This window comes from Corylus avellana, chromosome ca1 (genome assembly GCF_901000735.1).
Source record: "Corylus avellana chromosome ca1, CavTom2PMs-1.0".
Classification (NCBI taxonomy): Eukaryota; Viridiplantae; Streptophyta; class Magnoliopsida; order Fagales; family Betulaceae; genus Corylus; species Corylus avellana.
The window spans coordinates 30,592,476-30,613,332 of NC_081541.1; the positions used below are offsets into that span (position 1 = coordinate 30,592,476).

Genomic DNA, 20,857 nt, shown 5'->3' on the forward strand with positions numbered 1-20,857 from the left:
TGATGTTTAGTGATGGTTTTTTTGTGATGTTTAGGGCCAAAAACTGTCATTACATAAGTAGTGACGGTTTAATAGTGACTCTTCCTAGGGGTAGTGAAATAAGGGTAGGGAAATGAGAAAATGTGTCGGTTTAGGCAAAACCGACACTAATTAGTGATAATTTGTCCAAACCGACATCTTTGAAAAGGTGATGGCTTTTCAAAAACCATATCAATTTATTAAATTTCAGGAAATATATATATATATATATATATATATATATATATATATATATATATATATATTGTTTTCCATTTATTTATTAATTTCATTTTTCATTATTTACATTTCATTTTTATTTATTTGTTATTTTATTTATTTTTTTCATTTTAAGCTTATCATCAGATCTCACTTTTTTTTTTTTTTTTTTTTCACTTTCTCTCCCTCTCCCTCGATCTCTCTTGCTCGCCCTCTTTCCCTGGATCTCATTAAGTGTAGGGATTTATTTTCATTAAGTGTAGAAAGAGGGTGTCGGTTGAACATTAAACCGACACTATTATTAGTGTCGGTTTAATGTTCAACCGACACCAAATTAAAAATGAAGTCAGTTGAACAGAAACCGATGCCTTGTAGTGTCGGTTTCTTAAACCGACACTATCCAAATCGTCACTAAATCCGGTTTTTTAATAGTGTCGGTTTAATGTTCAACTGACACCAAATTAAAAATGATGTCGGTTGAACAGAAACCGATGCCTTGTAGTGTCTTTTTCTTAAACCGACACTATCCAAAGCGTCACTAAATCCGGTTTTTTTTTTTTTGTAATGATATATATGGTGCGAAGTTTCATGGTAACTTCATAGCGTGCGTGCCACTTCTTGGTGATAATACGTGACTTGACAAATAAATGTCACCAAGATGCATTAATATATATGTAAATTTTGAATTTTTTTTTTTTTTAACATATCATGTTTTGAACTAATCAATCTTTTATATGGCGTTGAAAATTTTGTGACACTTGACACATTATTTGTAACACTAAAGTGAACATGAAAATGGAAGTCATTATTCAAACAAGCTATTGAGATAATATGTAAGATTTATTCGTGGTTAAGAATAGAAAGCATGCAATTTTTGTTACCTCTAAGTTTTGAAGTATTGGAGGAAACCAAAAATTCCAACAAGATGGAGATAATGAAGAACAATATTACAGAGAGCTTCACGCAAATTCTTGAAAGTAAACAAATTAATCCATTTAAAAAAAAAAAAGAAAAAAGAAAAAAAGTTAGTATGTGTGAAAGCTTTTGATCAAAAAGACAAGTTTACGAAAGAGACTCCGAAAGAATCATAAAAGATATTCCTTCTAAAGGAATTTACCATCGAGTATCAAATAAAAGATCTTTCGGAATATACTAGTGGCCAACTCTGATCCCCTTTTCCTTTTCTTATATGTTTGCCTTTATCCCTAGATAATCATGTAAATGCATAAGACTTTTCATACTAAACAAAATATTAATAGAAATATGTTATGTGATTCTTATATATATTTTTAGTAAGAAAGCGATAAATGAGCATTCCACTCTTAAAAAGGTGTAGTTTGGATGATGACTCGTCTTGGTGCATGAATTACCATAGTGACTTCAAATCGCTTTACGAATAGGAGCTTCATCTGCAAAACAAGGTAGAAGTCATTAGAAGCTCGCCAGTCTAAGAGAGACTCCAACACCCAAATTAGTAGTGGGCTCTAGGACAAAAGGCAAGTGGTGTTTGGCTCAGTAATATAATAATGTGTAAAATGCGTACTAATGTCTTATATTTGGCCTTATATACATATATTTGAGTGCTCAAGCGTATTCTAGGGTTTTTTGAAAAAGTTATAGCACGATGCTTCTCTATGACAGCTTGGATTTTTTTTAATCAATGTTGCAAAAACTATACATAGTATATAATGCTACGTACCACACAAATATCCCACATGTTGAGTATTGATGGATCTAGAATGAGCCTGGTACGGACCAGACCAAAGATCCAGCCAAAAGAGAAGCCCAACGAGGCTAATGCTCCGGCATCCATAGCGGGGAACCCTTGATTTCCAAAGTTCACAACTTCACAGCATGCATACCACTTGGTGATAATACAAAGTTCACTTGACTGGACAAATAAATAGTTCACCAAAATGCATAAATATGTGTATATATATATATATATTATTACATATCATGTTTTGGACTAATCAATTTTCTATATGGGCTTGATCATGTGCAATGAATAGTAGTACTCCACGAATATGTCATGAAATACAATTAACCTAACAAGCAAAATTCGTTTACTATGTAAATGAAAATTTTGAGACACATTCACTTTATTTGAACAATTACAGTCATTAATGTAGTTTGACCAAAAAGAGTTTATTAATGTCATTGCTTTCTTGTTTATTTCTCCAATCATTTTGTGGTGAAGTCCACACAACAATGCAACTAGTTTGTCATCACTCTAAATTATGTACAACTATTATAATGTTAAAGCGACTTTGGCAAGAAAACAGGTTTTACAAGGGATGAATTCATCCCTTGTAAAAAACTACAACTATGAGAGTTTCTAGGGGAATCATTCATATATATCTCTATATATAAGTCTACCCATTTCTCTCTGCATTCCACTACTCCACTCTGCAAACAAGATTCTTCAGTATTTCCCAGCATGATGATAAGTTCAAAGAAACTCATCAAGAGAGCAAGGAAATGGCAGAATTTGTCTACAATCAAGAGGAACAGGGAGAGATGTAGCTCAGTGGTGGCTGATAAGGGCCATTTTGTTGTCTACACAGCTGATCAAAGACGTTTCATGATTCCCTTATCGTGCCTCAATTCTGAGATATTTAGAGAGCTCTTAAAATTGTCTGAGGAGGAGTTTGGGCTGCCTGGAGATAGGCCTTTAACATTGTCCTGTGATGCAATCATATTGGAGTACATTGTCAAGTTAATCCAACGAGGTGCAAGTAACGATGTAGAGAAAGCCTTGCTTATGCCAGTTCCTGCTCATTCTCATCTGTTTTCCATGAAGAACATACAAACCAGCAATTACTTGTTTGCTGTTTCTGATCAATAAACTTGGCACTTGTTTGAAAATATTTATTTTCTGCTTTCATTCTACAAAGAAATGGAAGTTGAAATTAGTTCATTGCGAAGAATTTTCAACATTGCAAACCAAAATCAAATAAGGTTATCATTTTAGGTATAGTGATCCTGGATAAGTTTAAATTGACATTCTTGTTTACTTAATTAAGCATCTGCGGTTGTTTCTACGTCTCAAAATTCCGGCCACATGCTTTAAACTCCAGGCCGCATAAGGGCTAACTACTAGCAATAGATCAATGATTTAATATTGTATCAGAGTTAAGTTCTGAGTTCGAATCCTGTCTCAAACATTCATTTCCCATTTCAATTAATATTCAATGTATTGGGTCTCATTTATTAAGGGAAAGTTGAACCCACATGTGAAAGAGAGTGTTAGAATGTAAATTAAATGATTAAATTTGTCATTTCTTATCATCTTAAACTTTAAGGGTAAGTAGCAAGTTTGCATGATAGAATAATGCTATACATCTTCCTTGATCACCCCTGTATCCCTTTAAACTCTATGTGATGTGGTCTCTCAAAGCTTATATGGCGTGATCCCCCATAGCATTTAGTGCATAGAGACTGGTTTTTTGGTGGGATGACAATGCCACGGGCTTGGGGGAATGGAGGGTAATGCAAAATTCAATCCTTGTTCCGGTCATTCATTTCATATTTCAATTATTTCTCAATATTTTTTTATTAGTCCCAAATATGATGCATTGATACAGGCAGAGATCTGTGAGCCACAGGTTCTGTTGTTAGGCAGTTCATGGACATGTTGGGTCCAACAAGCTGTCTTTTCACCTCATAGTTGTACAGAACAGAACCAGCCACAACTTTGTTATCTTTCAATCCTGTCAAATATTCAGAATTATGAGAATTTGAAAGCATTTGGTTCATCTTATACGGCACTATATATGCTCCACAGTAATGTGCTGACTGATTATCAAACATAGGAAACATGCCACCTCCCAAACAGCACCAAAAACTAGACATCACATGGATTTGCTTCCCATGAATCCCTGCAGAGGAAAAGTTTCACTCAAGGGGCTGTCTCTTCCCTTCCCTAGCTTGTGAATATATATAACCAAATCCCTGCATTGCCTTCTATCCATGACAACAACAGACCTCCCCTTTCTTCTTCAATCTCAAATTTCTCTCTGCAATATTTCCCACAAAATGATCAGTGCTAAGAAGCTCATCACAATGGCAAGGAGGTGGCAAAAGGTCACCAATATCAAGAGAAAAAGAATCACATTTCCAAGATCCACTGGAAAGGGTCACTTTGTTATGTACACTGCTGACCAGAGACGCTTTGTGCTTCCATTAGAGTATCTTAACAAGGAAATCTTCAAGGAGCTGTTCAGAATGGCAGAAGAGGTGTTTGGGCTGCCGAGAAATGGGCCTATTAAGTTGCCATGTGATGCAGCTTCTATGGAGTATGTAATTGCTATGATCCAACACAATATAGAGCATATCCTGGAGAAAGCATTGGCCATAGCCATAGAGACGGGTTGCTGCCCATCATGTTCATATGGAGCTCCAGATCCACCTAACCAACAAACACTAATCTGCAGCTTTTGAAGAACATGTACTGTAAATGATTTATATGGATATAATGATACTCAAAATAGAATTTTCAATTATATTTCTTTAATGTTTGGTTGTCTTTTGGATAAAAAAAATATGGTATTTATCATTTATGCCTACAAATCAGGAGGATGCATCACTTCTATAAAAATCTGGAAAGAATCATACACAGCTTAGATTCAAGTTAATAATAGTTGGATTCAGTGTAGATAATCACATGTAACAAATGTCATAGTTCAAATTCAAGACCATTGTAATGGATAATGGTAAATTTAATTATTTATCCAAATTTTCACTTCACCAGCTACGTGTTTATTAGTGTCTTTGGTGGGGTTGGATTAGGGTATGGCTAACCGACTTGAAGGAACACCTGCTGTTTTCTCGTCTAGTCTCATCCTGTCATTAGTTCCTAGTAAGTGTTATTAACTTATCCATTTTATAATCTTATCCATTTTGATTCATATGAAACAATATTGTGAAATTGCTGTAGACAATGACATAACTAAACATTCTATCTAAACAGATATAAGTAGTAGAATTTGTTGAGTGACATGTTTATGCAATAAATCTTGCTTGTTGGAGATGACATATAGCTCCTACATATGTTCGAAGGAGATATGGGCCGGCTAACCCCATCATGTGCCTGGACCTTTGTGACTATTTTAAATGGGCTAGGGCAGGGAAGAAATCAAAAAATTTCATTTGGAGGGTCAAAATATGAATAAGGAATCAAATTTAATTCTAATAGGGATTAAAAAAAAAAAAAATGAAAACCAAGAGAGGCCATAGCTCCCCTTACTTTGTATGCAGTTCTATAACTAGGCTTGAGGGTTGGACTATTAAAAACGTGGTCTTCAGTATCGAAAAATTAGCATTATTTGCTGATCGGGTTTGAGAAAATTCTTTCAATTCAATTTGAAGGAAAATTTTATCCATTTCAATTTCATAGCTTCTTTTGAGCCGCACATTTCTTCGTTATAGGCAGCTGATGGATATTTGGTGTGCAAGTGTGTAACAAACTTGTCTTCTTAACTCATATATATACAAAACAAAATGCCTCACCTAGACAGAAGGGCGGGATTAAAATTTTAGTTTTGGGGGCAAAGCTAAAAAAGAAGAATTTTTTAGGGACCAAAAAAAAATTATATGTATATATATATAATCCAAACATGCATTTTTCCCCTAGGACCCCTACCTTCACGTGGATTTGTTTACCATGAATTCTTGGCACCCTAGAAGCTTATTTTGTGGTAGGCCTAACTTGTGAGTCCTTGCACAAAGCCTAGTAGCAGCAATATTCTTAATGAGCAACCTATTTCAATAAGTAACAAGTGTTATTTAATATTTTTGGGTTTTTCAAAAATTAATGTTTATGTTCTTAAGTTAGTAGAATGACAATAAATAAACCGTTTATGTAAGGTAGCGGTTGTGCCTTGCTTAACATGTGTGCAGGCTTGTGATTATCCAAAGCTTGTAGCTACCAACTGGCGCGGCTTCCCATTGGTTCCCATAAAGTCTGGAATATTTTAGCAATGCATACGGAAATTAAGCAGGGGTAAATGATTAAATTAAGGGCTAATGGAGTGTGACTTGACTTTAAAAGGGGAACAAAATCAAGATAGTGTAGAAGAAATCTTCGAAATGACTCATTGGTTCAAGTCATTCAATTAAATTACATTTCCTTTACCCAAAAAAATAAATAAAGAAGATTCATTGGTTGGTCAAATAATGGAAACCACCACAGCTGGTGTGAATTCCCTCTTCTTCTTTTTTCCTTTTTCTGATTTTTTTCTCTTTATAACTTTGTTGGAGTAGAAGGGGAGGGTTTGGTGAAGCTTAGTTGGTCGATCACGTTTCCTTTAATTTCTTTCCAAACAAAGCAATGTAAACTCACATTTTCAGACTTATGGCGACTACAGACTTGTAAAAATAGCCTAAGCCCTCCTAATTCTTGATTCAAGTGAAGTAATTGGCTTGCCTTCGGTGCAAAAATTATTGAAAATCTCCCGTACAAAAATAAACAGCGAAGATTATAAGGTTGGAGCAGAACTCCGGTTATTTTCCGCTCGAAGTAATTTCTACAAATTATTTTTGCACAGAAAGATCTCGAGCAATTCTTTCACAGGAAGCGAGCCAAACTCGATTCAAATTACCAATATGATCATTACCAGCCAGTCAATCTTAATATGGGATTGAGATCCCCTCAGATTTTTTAGAATATGAGATTCTCAGATTTTTAAATCTGAGCCCTTCATTATATCTAATGGTCTAAAAAATGTTATAATAGTATTTGAATGAGGGAAGTGGTTTAATATGCTTTAGAGTCCGTTTGAGAAACAGAGTTTTTTAGTTAAAAAGCGTTTTTTGGCAAAAGCTTCATTTTTAAGCTTTTGCCAAAAAAGCGTTTTGGTCATTTTTTGGCTTTTTGGACCTTTAAAAACGTTTCAAATTTCTTTTACCAAACAGATATTTTTTTCTTCAAATAGACTTTTTGAGTGTTAAGCGCACTTTAGACTCCTCAAACGCAAACCTAAATTGGCCCTTAGTGAGCCTAATGTGAATTCAACGAATCTAATTTTTTATTCCTTTTTCTTGTTGCAAAAGAAAAAGGAAAAATCTCAGAGCCAAGACATACAAATAAAGATACATGCTGACCATGCTTGTCAAACATTTTTGTTAATGTCAATTATAGTTGACTCCATAGACAGTGAACTTGCCGGTCAATGGTTTCCAAATAAGCCAAGTAAATCTCCACCCACAACAATTCTTCCTATTCACATTAATAGGTGACATTTTTCAAGTCTTTCTAGGCTTAAATTTTGTAATTTAAAAATTCAAATTGCATCACTCTCTAAAAAAAACATTCATTTCCAACAATAACTAATACTTTGGAAGTTTTTATTTTTATTTTTATTTTTTATAGATTAAACAAGAGATTATAACAAACAATAAAGGGCTATGCAACCTAACAATAAGTCTAAAAACGACACCATCAGTATGCGTAAACAAAAATTAAAAGGGAATGCATCAAATAAATGGCGCGACCCTATATTTTTTCGGCACAAAGACCAAAAAACTTGATGACCAATTAAGGTAGTTTGAAAATGTGCACTAGAGATGGTGCACACAAGAAATATACTTCGGAAGTTCAATTGGCAATCAATTGACCAAGAAATCCTATCCCATAGGCTTCTAGCTAGCTAGGAGATAGTCTAATGAGCATGAATAAGAAGCAAATTACTTATCTATTTTGGTTTGAAGTAAATTTTATGGATTTAATGGTGTATATGTTACTATATCATTTAAAATTTTTAAATAACATAGCGTTATGTACACTGACACTACACAATTAGATGTAATAAAACAAAATCTTGTCCTTAAAATGAATATTCTTCACTTCGATGATGATAGTCAATGCTATAAAGTAAGTGTTCATTAAATTCTATATTTAAATTATTTAAATTTTTACCTAACATTAATTGGATCTCACCCTTTTATGATCACTTTGCTTACCTAGATACATAAATCAATATTTTCCATTTATCTCACATTTTATACTTGAAAAATATTTGAAATATATTTACATATTAACCTAATTGTCTACGTCCAATTGATCAAATAATTTTTTTTTTTTTTTTGAAACAATTTCTCTTGCTTTTCATTTCATAAAAGCCAGAGTACATGACTCTATATAGAAAGAGCTTAAAGCTCTTGGGATACAATATCGAATATACAACTGGGTACTTCGTCCTTCCAGATACGATCGATGGGACCGTTTATCGCAAATTTCGCCAATTCATGAGCCGCTGCGTTTGCCCCCCTTTTGACATGTCTCACCTCCCATCGCCTAAAATCCCCCAGAAGTGTTTGTGAGTCCTCAACCACTTGTCCATATCGGCTCCACTGATATTCCTTACAGTTTATAACTTAGACTACCGTTTTACAATCTCCTTCAAAAATGGCGTCTTGGATTCCCAGTTCACAGCAGAGTTCAATGGCCCTAAGTGATCAAATAATTAAGAGTGTATAATTAACAAGTCAACCAAATTTTTTGGTCAACCATTTCATCAAGTAAAGACGGTCACATTAACTACTTAAATTGACGGTCAATCTTTCAATTTTTTTTTTTTTTTTTTGGCTCCATTTTTTCAATGGGAAAATTAATTGTGAACACAATTAAGGCAGCCTTCAACTTTGACCTCTTGATATATATATTTGGAATAGGATTGTTTCCCGTTTATTTGAATTAGAGAATATTAAGTTAATTAATTATATGTGAGGTGTATTCTAGATATCCGTTGTCTATGTACAATTGATCAAATAATTAAGAGTGTATAATTAACAAGTCAACCAAATTTTTTGGTCAACCATTTCATTCAGTAAAGACGGTCACATTAATTACTTAAATTGACGGTCAATCTTTCATTTTTATTTTTATTTTTTTTTGGCTCCTTTTTTTCAATGGGAAAATTAATTGTGAACACAATTAAGGCAGCCTTCAACGTCTTGACCTCTTGATATATATATTTGGAATAGGATTGTTTCCCATTCATTTGAATCAGAGAATATCAATTTAATTAATTATATGTTTGGTGTATTCTATATATCCGTTGACTTTCATGTTTTGCTCCTTTATTCCAAAGGATAATTAGTACTTGGTCCAAGTCAAGCAGAAAAAAGAGAAGGGCAAAGCTTTCTACTGTACATATTTGTTTGATAAACGTTTTTCATGATTTTGGTACTGCACTATTCATCTCATTTTTTTATTTTTTTAATATTCTCTTATCAAATAAAAAAGTCACTACAAAACAATTTTTTTTTTTTATTTTTTCATACCAAACATTATTACTTTTTCACTATTAAAAAAAAAATTCTTACTTTTTTTCACATCAATTATTTTTTGCTACAGTATCTAACCAAAATCAAAACAAAATCGTTTATCCAACTAACCTTGGGCTTATAAATAGACTTTCATTTCAACTGATGGTTTTTGTGAAAGTGTGAAATGGATGAAGCTGTGGAAAGAAGCTCCACCCCAGTAACACCAAGCCCACCGATTTCAGCCCCTCCGTCACAGTTTCACTCCCCATCTTTGTCTCGATCCCCGCTCCTGGCGGCCGATGACCACCCACAAACCGAAATCACAGGCAAAACCACCCCGAAAGCTTCTCGAACTCCACGGTTCATTACTCCTTTGGGGAGCCCGATCCGGCGGGCTCTCCACCTTACAAAGCTTGACCCTCAAGATGCTTGGCTCCCAATCACCGAGTCCAGAAACGGGAATGCATACTACGCTGCCTTTCACACCCTATGTTCTGGGATTGGGATTCAAGCCCTTGTGCTTCCTGTTGCCTTCACTATTCTAGGGTGGTAAGTAGACATTAATTTCCTGGTCAAAATAAGATATCATATGAAGTTTGGTCCATCATATGTATTTAGTTTTTGTTAGAATATATGATATGGTATATATTCTGTATTCTACAATTGATTGTAATCAGATCAAATCATTACCATACTAATCTTTTAAACATCATTAAGAACAAGAGCACAATATAATTCTATTGGTCTCTTTTGTAGTGTTAGACGTATATAAGTTTTTAACACCGAATCACTCGTAATTTTTTTTTTTTTTCTTTATTCTGCCTTTCTATTTTAATATTTCATTTTATTGCAAGTTTCTTAGTTTTTACATGGTTAAACAAGGCTGTCTCACTCAAGTGCTTGGTTTTAGGACATGGGGAATCATAAGCTTGACTCTAGCATTCATATGGCAACTTTACACCCTATACTTGCTGGTGGAACTCCATGAATCAACTGAAACCGGCCTGCGCTACAGCAGATATATGCAACTTTGTGGTGCAACTTTTGGTAAGCTTTTGAGTTTTGATCATACATATGCTTAAGTTGAATCCCTTAATTATCTTATCAGATGTGCTTCTAAGTATACCCTCTTTAATGTGACAATAAAAATTACTATTAAATTTTGAATTCAATTGTAATTTTTACTATCATGTTAAAAAGTGTGTACCTATTTGTACCTGAGAGTGCATGTAGCTAGCATTTCTTTATCCGACCGACTAATCCCCCCGAGGTCTTAAAATAGCAATGTTTTTTTGTTTAAAAGCTTGCTGGATTTTGTCTTGATTTGTGGTCTCTCAGGTGACAAGCTTATGAAGTTGTTAGCTGGATTTCCAATCCTTTACCTATCAGCAGGCACATGCGTGGCCCTGATCATCATCGGAGGATCGACGTCTAAGATGTTCTTTCAGATTGTGTGCGGGGCCACGTGCGCGGCAGATCCGCCACTAACAACCGTAGAGTGGTACTTGGTGTTTACATCAGCCGCAGTTCTTTTGTCTCAGCTGCCCAGCTTGAACTCCATTGCTGGGGTGTCATTGATAGGTGGCCTTAAATCACTATTTATCACTTTTAAAAAAATAAATAAATAAATAAATAATAATAATAATAGTAAATTTAATTATATTTAATAATAAATTTAATTATTTAATTAATATTTTAACAGGTGCTATCACGGCTATCGGGTATTGCACGCTAATATGGGTGCTGTCAGTGGCCAAGGGAAGGCTGCCCAATGTGTCCTACAATCCAGTGCAAGCAAAGACACAAATTGCTCAGGTTTTTAGCGTCCTAAATGCACTTGGAATTGTTGCTTTTGCTTTCAGAGGCCACAATCTTATACTTGAGATTCAGGTATATCATATATATATATATATATAGGATAAATTTAATTATTTAATTATTATTTTAATACTCTTCCCCATGTATAGACTCAAACCCAAACTTAATAAGTAAGGTCCAACGTATAAAACATTTTAGTTAAAATAAAAGGTGACTTGATCATGAAGATAGAATTCGAACTCCATGAGGGCATTTGAAAATGGCTGTCGTAAGTGATAAAATTATGTTTTCCTCTCTTATTGGCATCTGAAATCAACAAATTTTATAAACTTCCTTTCTTATAAGTTCTTAGAAAATCAACAAGCAATCCGGTTGTCATGCATGTGGAAAACTTTTGTTTTGATTCTGTGAGACAACCCATGTGAACAATTATCTGGCTTGCCCATGTTTTTTGCCTTCTTCACGTTACTTCCAAGGATTTGGTATCAAAATCTCATACAAGAAAAAATATCATATGGACCACCGGATTTTGACAAATTGCATTGAGTTGACTTTTGAGCCGAAGATGTTGACTTTATAATTCCTACATGATGCCCTTGTTCATGGCCATGGAATCGATTGAGATCACCTTTCCCCAACAATTAAGGGGCATATAAACATGGCCACATATATATATATATATATATATATATATGTCTTTTTGGGAGAAAAAAAAAATAATAATAATAAGTTTAGATGGGTTAATGTCCCATAAAAACATATAATTTTTGGGGAGGTTTATATATTACGACGCTTAGCTTATATTGGTAAATACTTTTTTGTTTTTTAAAGTATTAATTAAATAATTAAATTTAACACTTTTAAATAATCTTGTTTGTGGCAGGCCACTATGCCTTCAAGCGAAAAGCATCCATCACGAGTGCCAATGTGGAAGGGTGTAAAACTTGCATATCTACTGATAGCAATGTGCTTATTCCCCCTTTCAATAGGAGGTTATTGGGCATACGGTCAAATGGTACCCTATTTTCCTTATGTGACAAAATTTTGGATCATAACATTGTGTCATGTTGAATTCCAATATAAAAATTTTTGTTCAATTTTATCAACAGATACCAGAAAACGGGGGCATGCTAACGGCCTTGTACTCGTTCCACGGGCATGACACGTCGCAATTTATTATAGGACTAACAAGCTTGTTCGTCATAATTAGTGCCGTGAGCTCGTTCCAAATCTACGGCATGCCAACGTTTGATGTCATGGAGTCCATGTACACTAGGAGGAAGAAGCAGGCATGCCCGTGGTGGCTCCGGGTAATTTTCCGAGCAAAGTTTGGATACATCATGTTCTTTGTGGCGGTGGCCCTGCCGTTCTTGGGAAGCCTGGCAGGTCTAATCGGAGGGATCGCGTTGCCAGTGACCTTAGCTTATCCATGTTTTATGTGGCTCAAGATTAAGAAGCCCAAGATGTACAGCCTAAGATGGTGGCTTAACTTGGGACTAGGGGTCCTTGGAATGGCATTAAGTGGGGTTGTGACAGCAGCTGGAGTGTATGTTGTAATTGAAACTGGTGTTAAGGTGAATTTCTTCAAGCCTCAGTAATATTTGGCTGTAAGAAATAAAAGCCTCGGTAAAAAAACATCATGTATTTGTAACTGTAATGCTTTTGCAACTGTTGAAATAGCATTATTGGGCCGATTTGGACCTGGGTTGTTCATTACTCAAAATGGGTTGCCTGGCCCAAGCCCAGTGAATGATTAATATGATACTCATTGACCTCAAGTTTTTTAGACTACATTTGTTTTGAAGTAAAAATAGTTTTTGGAAAAATGATTTTCCCATGAAAATATTTTTTTCGTGCTAACTTGTACAAAAATCAGCGATAATGGCCAGACAATGGCCGGTGACCTCCGAAGTAGCCAAAAATGGCATATTTTGGAAAACTACGGTGACGGCGGCTCACAGCCGGTAGAGGATTACAGTTTGTTTATGGCCAGCGAAATATTCCGACGAACTTGAGAGACGGTAGCATATTTCAGCTACAACAGAGATTGAAATGCGAGAGAGTGCGTGCAAAGAGGAGAAGCTCAAACTCAAAATATAATTTACGATTTTAAACAATTGAAACTATTTTATAGAAATTAAAGAAGATTTTCTTAGTCAACGAAAAATATTTTTTGTTTTACCATGATTTAATCATACCAAATACCATTTTTTCAAAAAATATTTTTCGTGACAGAGCCTTAATTAAAGTGACTTCATGACATATATATATATATATCTAGATATATCATCTTCTTTCATAAAGGACTCCTAAAGTACTACTTTTTTTTCCATTATTTCCTTAGAGCTATTTTCTAGCTTACAAAGCTACGGCAAATCTGACCCTTTATTCACACTTTGGTGTTTGCCTATTTATAGGATAACTGTCACTGTATTCTTAATTGTTTAATAGCTTCTTTTTTTGATATATTAGGATATCCCCCCTGTTTCTCAACATCTCTAGAAGGGAACAAGAAGACAGAAGAACACCAAACTTTTCTATTTGATAAAAGATTATGTAACACTTTCAATCTTTATTCTTGTATTCACAGAAATCTATAGCATAGTCAATGCATATATGTCTTAACTAAAAAGGCACTGAGATTTCTTTTCTTTTAATTGCAGGCTGAGATTATATATATATATATATATATATATACCTCCAGCCTTTCAATTACCATGCCGTCTTAACGAACTTGATTGATGAATTCATGTACTAAATTTTGGTCATACCCATGTGACTCAATCAATTATATATATATATAGTTCAATATATTGGTTTTTAAAGCAGGCAAGGTTTTACTAGTAATATCATTTCCATCTCTTTTAATCTAACATATTGAAGAAAGAATTTTAGAGTATATTAAGATTTATGATGAATATATTTCCATGCATTGCCTATATATTTGTCCAAATTTGAAGTGCTTGGTCCGACAGAGTGCTCGGTCGTGCATTGATATCAAGTTGCTCAAAGGAGTAGCTAATGGAGACAAACTTAGAAAGAAAAATGGGTAAAGTTGTGGAAATTATGTCTTTTTCCGGTGACTCCAGTACTGACACTTCACCGGCGGCAATAGGGGATACTCCTCCTCCCTTCCGGCAGTTCCGCTCGTCGTTTATATCTCTGTCGGCGTTCGTTTCCGCCACCACTGACCCTCAACCCCAAGACGCTAATTATTGGCTTCCAATTACAACGTCCATAAATGGAAATGCATACTCTGCCGCCTTCCATATTCTATGTTCCGGAATTGGAATTCATAGCCTTGTGCTGCCTGTTGCCTTCACTGCCCTTGGGTGGTAAGCAATTAGGTTTTTTGCTGTTAAATTTACTAAGAAATATAAATCAATAATATCAATATCAATATATTTCTGAATATATTTGTGATCTTTTTTGGTGGTGCAGGACATGGGGTGTTATATGCTTGAGTGTAGCATTCATATGGCAACTTTACACAATCTACTTGCTGGTGCAACTCCATGAAGCAGCTGAAACAAGATTAATGCGCTACAGCAGATACTTTGATCTTTGCAGTGCTGCATTTGGTGAGGATTCCATTTCCATGGCGTATGATTAGTTTCTTTCCTTCAAAAATTGGGTCAAAAAGATTGTAACTAGACGCTCAAAAAATCTTTTTTTGAAAGAAAATTATGTCACTATATAGGGCTACTTTCATGCTTTTTGATATTGAGACTCCAATTTTTATAATTTAATACATTTGATGCATCCTACAAGAATTTTTAAATGAAAACCTCTATTGATTTTCTCCTTATTCTAATAAAATATAAGGATTCCATGCCCCACGGCCTCCTATGCCTCCACCACCTCCTTACCTCATGGAGGGTTGGGTTTTCATGGTTGACTTGTATTTTTATAAATTTTTGTAATTGTTTCTATTATCTATTAAATAAAAATAAAAAATAAACAACTGGGGTCTTGATTTACAAAGCCGTAGGTAGTATAGGTCTCAATTAATTTATGGAATAAAAAACTGGAATTTCAATTTAAAAACAAAAAAACGAAAGGAGAGTTATCATCCAATTAGCACATTAAAGGTAGTTGTAATATTAATTGTTGTACATGTGGCGTCCCATGTCGCCTAAAAATGTAGATGTGCTTATATATATACTTACATCATTCATGACAACAACGCATTTTAAAGTCGTGATAGCAATGAACTTATCAGAACTCCACAGTTAATTAAGCATACTTTTACGATAATAGTATTAGGATAGGTGACATTTTGAGAAGTCTCATTTGAGGGAACCAGAAACAAACAATATTGTGTGTCATTAAGGATTGAGTGTTGAAGTGTTGAAGTAGAAATGAATGTTTCGTTAATTTTCTATCATGTGCTGGTGACAAGATATCAAAGATGTTTGTCTTATTCCCAATCATAGACCTATCAGCAGGTACATGCATGCTTTTAACTACCGTCGGAGGCTCCACAATGAACATGTTCTTCGACATGTTGTGTCAGGGCATCTGCATTTCCAGGCCATTAACCACTGTGGAGTGGTACTTGGTCTTTACCTGCGGCACTATCGTTTTATCTCAGCTCCCCAATCTCAACTCCGTCGCTGGCGTTTCTCTGATTGGAGCTGTCTCATCATCTGTGTGCTGCTATACGCTCCTGTGGGCGGTGCCAGTCGCGGGGGGCCGTAGAATGCCCAAGGAATTGCTTTATCCCGTTCAACCGAGCACCCCTCTGGATGTCATCAATGCAATCGGGATCATTGCGTTTGCTTTTAGAGGCCATAATCTTATACTAGAGATCCAGGTATATATTACAATATTAGCCTTTAAAATTATATTAATATCTTCAGATAAAGTGACAATCAATCTCAATATGTTTAGTCCGTTCATATCTGAGTAGCACTTTTATATCAAAATTCAAAGTTCGTCTCTTGCACTCCACCTCAACTTGTCATTACTGTTTATGATTCAATATACAATCGTATTCTAAAGGAGTAATGGATAAATAAATAAATGATTTCTCTTAAGTAATTCTTTATGAACTTGGCTTCTTGTAGGCTACCATGCCTTCAAATGGAAAGCGTCCATCACGTGTGCCAATGTGGAAGGGTGTCAAATCTGCATATTTACTTATCGGATTGTGCTTGTTCCCCCTTGCAATAGGAGGCTATTGGGCATATGGCCATACGGTGCTACTTTTCCTCTGTTTCATATACATATTCCCCTATCTCTACTTCTCCAAATTAAAAATCCTCAAATTTGTCCTCTTTTAATGTGTACGTATTTCTTTTTTTTTTTCTCCCTTTTAGCAACTAAACAAATATATATGCATGCGTGTTAGCGCAATGACTTTCACACTAGTGCAGTCACATGTTACTTGTTCTAACTCACAACGGGCAACAGCTTTTGCACTAGCACACTCACCCGTTGCTCGTTAGTGGGGCACAAAACTTTAGTGATTGAAATTTTTTACATTTTGTTTCTTCTTTGGGTGACAGATACCAAAAGAAGGGGGCATGCTAATAGCCTTGTACAAGTTTCACAGGCATGACACATATTCAAGATATGTTCTAGGACTAACAAGCTCACTGCTCATACTTAGTGCGGTGAGCTCCTTCCCAATCTATGCCATGCCAGTATTTGATGGCATAGAGTCAGTGTACACGAGCAGAAAGAAGCAGCCATGTCCGTGGTGGCTCCGGGCGATCTACCGGGTTATGTTCGGATTCTTGTGCTTCTTTTTGGCAGTGGCAATCTCATTTGATGGAACCCTGGGAGGTCTCAGTGGAGGATTCTCCTTGCCTCTCACTTTAGCTCTTCCTTGTTTTATGTGGGTTAAGATTAAGAAACCAGAGGTGTATACCCTAATGTGGTGGCTCAACTGGGGACTAGGGTTGCTTGGAATGGCTCTAAGCGGGCTCTTGATTGTGCATGGCAGGAGTGTATGCTGTGATTACCACAGGTGTTGGGGTCAGATTTTTCAAGCCTCGCTAATGGAATTAATTAAGACTACAGGCTGCAAATTGGGTGATTTTGAGTACATCAAATTTAAATGATGAAAAAAAAAAAAAAATCAACACTTTTTTACTTTTGCCTTCAAAATGTTTAAAAGTTAGCAATGTATTACAACCAAGTTTTTGAAATTGTCAATGTTGTCAATCTGTTAGTACACACATATCCCACTTTCATTTTATTGAACTGATGTAGTAGTGTGCATAAGCTTTTAATTTTTTTTTTTTTTTTTAAATGACTGATCCAAGAATTAACGGATAGTGTCACACACGCTAAGGATGAGTTGGGGGTGTAATTAATAATGTGTTTTGGGTTCCTCATCTTTGTCTCTGTGGCCGGAGAATTTTGTGGCCTCACCATCTCCCAAGCCCAAACCCAAGTGTCATACCCAACTCATACAGATCTTTTACTAAATTTGAGTTATCCGCTTCTACCTTCCCTTTTTCTCTTTCCGTTAGATAAAATTTTTCTTCAAATTGGGTTAGTATAATTTTTTCTAATTCAGTATATTAAAGTTTAAACTAACATGTACTCAAAATACATGTAAGAATTACATAATAAAAAAAATGCATGTAAGAATTAGAAATATATGTGATTCTTAGGTATATTTTGAACACATCTTAGTTTAATAGACTCAATTCTTTCTTTTTTTTTCTTTTTTTTTTTAATGTACGGACAACTGTGGCCCGGACACTAATATATCATCAGACAAGACAATATAGAAACCAAGAAAACCCACTTATCAAAAACAAATACGTTACTGATCACATGATTAGTTTTTGACTAAAAATCCTCTACAAATGGTAATGATTCAAATGCGAATTTTATTTTATTTTATTTTATTTTTGTGGGGTTGGGGGTGAGAGGTGGTGTGGGGGTTAATTTGATCATTTATCAATTTATGCAAATCGGATATACTACACTTTCACTCTACTCTCATTTTATTAGGCTGATGTAGTAATGTTTATTAGCTGGTGGAATAGCCTTTAGTAAAAGCAATAGGCACTACAACACGACAACATTAGCCTAATGAGATTTGGTAGTATAAATGTGTAAGAAATAGCATTATTCAAAACGGATATAGCATTTCAGTTGCCAATTGTCCTCAAACAATTTGTTTTTTCAATAACAATTCTTCTTCTCTATTCATTTCATAAAAATAGAGCATGTTCCTTTAACAAAACAATATTGTAGATAAAATGAAAAATTTCTTCCATCTAAATTTGATATATGCTTTATTTAACTCTTTGCATGTCAACGTCCCAATCAGTTTTCAAATCTGCAGCATATTCCGACAAATCACGTCTCTGCTCGTTACCCGATCGATCACAACTTTGATTAAGACAAAATAATCACAAACAATAACATCAAAATAATCTACATATATGAAGGCAATCACGAAGAAATTTTTATAAAAAATGGAATGCTAACTAATAAAAAGCAAAGCACTGTCAAGTATCATATAAAAATAGATTCTTTCCAAAAGATGAAAATGAAAGAAGAAACTTTTCTTTTGTGAGACAAGCGACCACTGATTTCTCTTTTTCACTGTCGTAGCTTCTTTTTCTTTCTAGCCTGTCCTTAAAGAGAAAACGCACTCTCTCTCTGGGCTCTTTTTTGGTGCAGCACTCGTACTAATGCGGTGCCATCGATGAAGACATAAAAAAAAGGGGTTGTTTTTTTTTAGTTGCTGTGAGTTGGTTGTAAGAAAGAATGCCTCGCCTTTTTAGAAGAAGGAATAAAATAGCGGCCCCCACCTTTGACTTGATGAGGGTGAGAGTCACTCAACCATAGCAACATTTCTAGGTTTGGTATTGTTCATTAATGGTAGTGGAAGCCAGGAGATATCAAATAGGATTTGGCCTAGATGGTTTACAAGAAAATTAGAGGAGATTTTCATGCTTTTTCTTTTTTTTTAATGGTATAAGAGAATTGGGTAATCGAAACAAATTGCAAGTTCGATACCTTAATTGAGAGTTTTTAAACTTCGAAAGCACTTTTAAAACACATGAAAGTTTGGCGTTTCGTGAAGTTTCCAAAAAAAAAAAAAAAAAAAGAATGAGGTTCCCCTCTCAACAACGGATCAAGATCCTCTAATTTATATTATAAAATAATGGAATTTAGGTCCTTTTTAGGCATTAAAACGCTTGAAAAATACCGCATATTAAAAAAGTTGTATGTTGTTGACCGCAGTCAGAAAAAATTCCCCTTGAAAAATATTTGTTATTCACTTTTGTAGAGATGCTTATTCTTCTGAAAACCAAAAAATAATTTTTGACTTAAAACTTTTGTACAACATAGAGAGGAAGAACCTAATGAAAAATATATTAAATTCTTAACTGCAACATATCTTATTTTTAATATATATAGTATTTTTCAAGCGTTTTAATACTAAAAAATAACCTAAATTTCATAATTTGAGAATTTATAATTTTTTATTTGAAATTATAGGAGATCCTAATCCTTCAACAACCACCATAGTTATTGTGGTTTTTCCATTTTGCTACGTTGTTGGAGAGGCTACTCTCTTTTATGGTTTGACCTATTGTAACCATTGTCCCCTACTGAATAAAAAAAATCTCTCTAGGTAACAAATGCTATGAACCAGAAGTCCACCTCATCCCTCCATCTTTACTCGACGCCATACACATGGCTTACCATTTCTCCTCGGAAAGTTATTGCAAATGCTGACAAGCAGCATTAGCCCATACCGCATTAACCAACACTTAGAAAAATAAAAAATAAAAAACCCATTTGAAAGTAGTGCTAAGGATACTTCTCCCCTAAACTCGTTTCACATTGTCATCCAACCAAATGGCAATTCCTTTGCCAATGGACCCAAGTGCTTGCAAAACCCAATTTCCACCAAATGGCGCACTTCGACGTATTATATATTTCAATTGGGAAACATAATGAGAAACATCCCAAGGGGATGGCCATTGTGTTATAGAAAATAGGTATCAATTTCTGTGCATGTATTAAAGTCGTACACGAAGGCAAGTGATGCTCTTTCTGTCGGTTTGCATTTAGTATGTTTAAAATTGCATTAGGAAGATTAAAATATAGCAACACTATTTCGAAAAAAAAGAACATAGTATCAGAGCCAAAAGTCTTTTGTTTAAACTTTGATTATGTCATTTACCTTAATTTCAATTAAATATTTTACTGTATTAGACCTCATCTATTAAAAGAGAGTTTGAACTCACACGTGAAAAGAGATGTTATAAAGTAATGATGAATTGATTAAATTTATCCATTCTTATAAGTTTAAGTTTTTTGAGAAATTAGTAGTTTAACATTAAGTACCTAAAATTTATGCCAAACAAAAAACTAGTATGTCTAGTATAAAAAGCTTCAAAAGTAGACGAACCACACTTAAAAAAAAAAAACAAAACAAAACAAAAAAACAAAACAAAACAAAACAAAACTTTAAAATGATGCTCATGATCATTTTGTGCTTCCACATTTGTGGGCGGCCGCCGGCACTAGGGCTGGCAATTTTGACACG

General features: G+C 34.7%; 2 protein-coding genes and 2 pseudogenes across 2 annotated transcripts; all 4 read left to right on the forward strand.

Moving 5' to 3' along the window:
- Positions 1–2,680: 2,680 nt before the first annotated feature.
- LOC132168222 (auxin-responsive protein SAUR67-like) lies at positions 2,681–3,078 on the forward strand (annotated as a pseudogene).
- Positions 3,079–4,275: 1,197 nt separating this feature from the next.
- LOC132169730 (auxin-responsive protein SAUR68-like) lies at positions 4,276–4,680 on the forward strand. Its single transcript, XM_059580717.1, has one exon. The coding sequence runs from the start codon at positions 4,276–4,278 to the stop codon at positions 4,678–4,680; it is 405 nt and encodes a 134-aa protein (XP_059436700.1).
- A 5,011-nt stretch (positions 4,681–9,691) lies between these two features.
- LOC132167016 (lysine histidine transporter-like 8) lies at positions 9,692–13,047 on the forward strand. Its single transcript, XM_059577908.1, has 6 exons — positions 9,692–10,056; positions 10,418–10,554; positions 10,846–11,088; positions 11,210–11,397; positions 12,209–12,340; positions 12,435–13,047. The coding sequence occupies exons 1-6, from the start codon at positions 9,692–9,694 to the stop codon at positions 12,921–12,923; spliced, it is 1,554 nt and encodes a 517-aa protein (XP_059433891.1). The 3' UTR covers positions 12,924–13,047.
- A 1,323-nt stretch (positions 13,048–14,370) lies between these two features.
- LOC132169735 (lysine histidine transporter-like 8) lies at positions 14,371–17,331 on the forward strand (annotated as a pseudogene).
- Positions 17,332–20,857: the final 3,526 nt, after the last annotated feature.

What these genes read in the sequence shown, in the direction of transcription:
- LOC132169730 (XM_059580717.1), top strand. Translation starts at nt 4,276, where the DNA reads ATGATCAGTGCTAAGAAGCTCATCACAATGGCAAGGAGGTGGCAAAAG.
- LOC132167016 (XM_059577908.1), top strand. Translation starts at nt 9,692, where the DNA reads ATGGATGAAGCTGTGGAAAGAAGCTCCACCCCAGTAACACCAAGCCCA. An exon ending in GCCTTCACTATTCTAGGGTG is followed by an intron (nt 10,057 to 10,417) that starts GTAAGTAGACAT and finishes GCTTGGTTTTAG; the next exon opens with GACATGGGGAATCATAAGCT. An exon ending in TGCTGGGGTGTCATTGATAG is followed by an intron (nt 11,089 to 11,209) that starts GTGGCCTTAAAT and finishes ATATTTTAACAG; the next exon opens with GTGCTATCACGGCTATCGGG.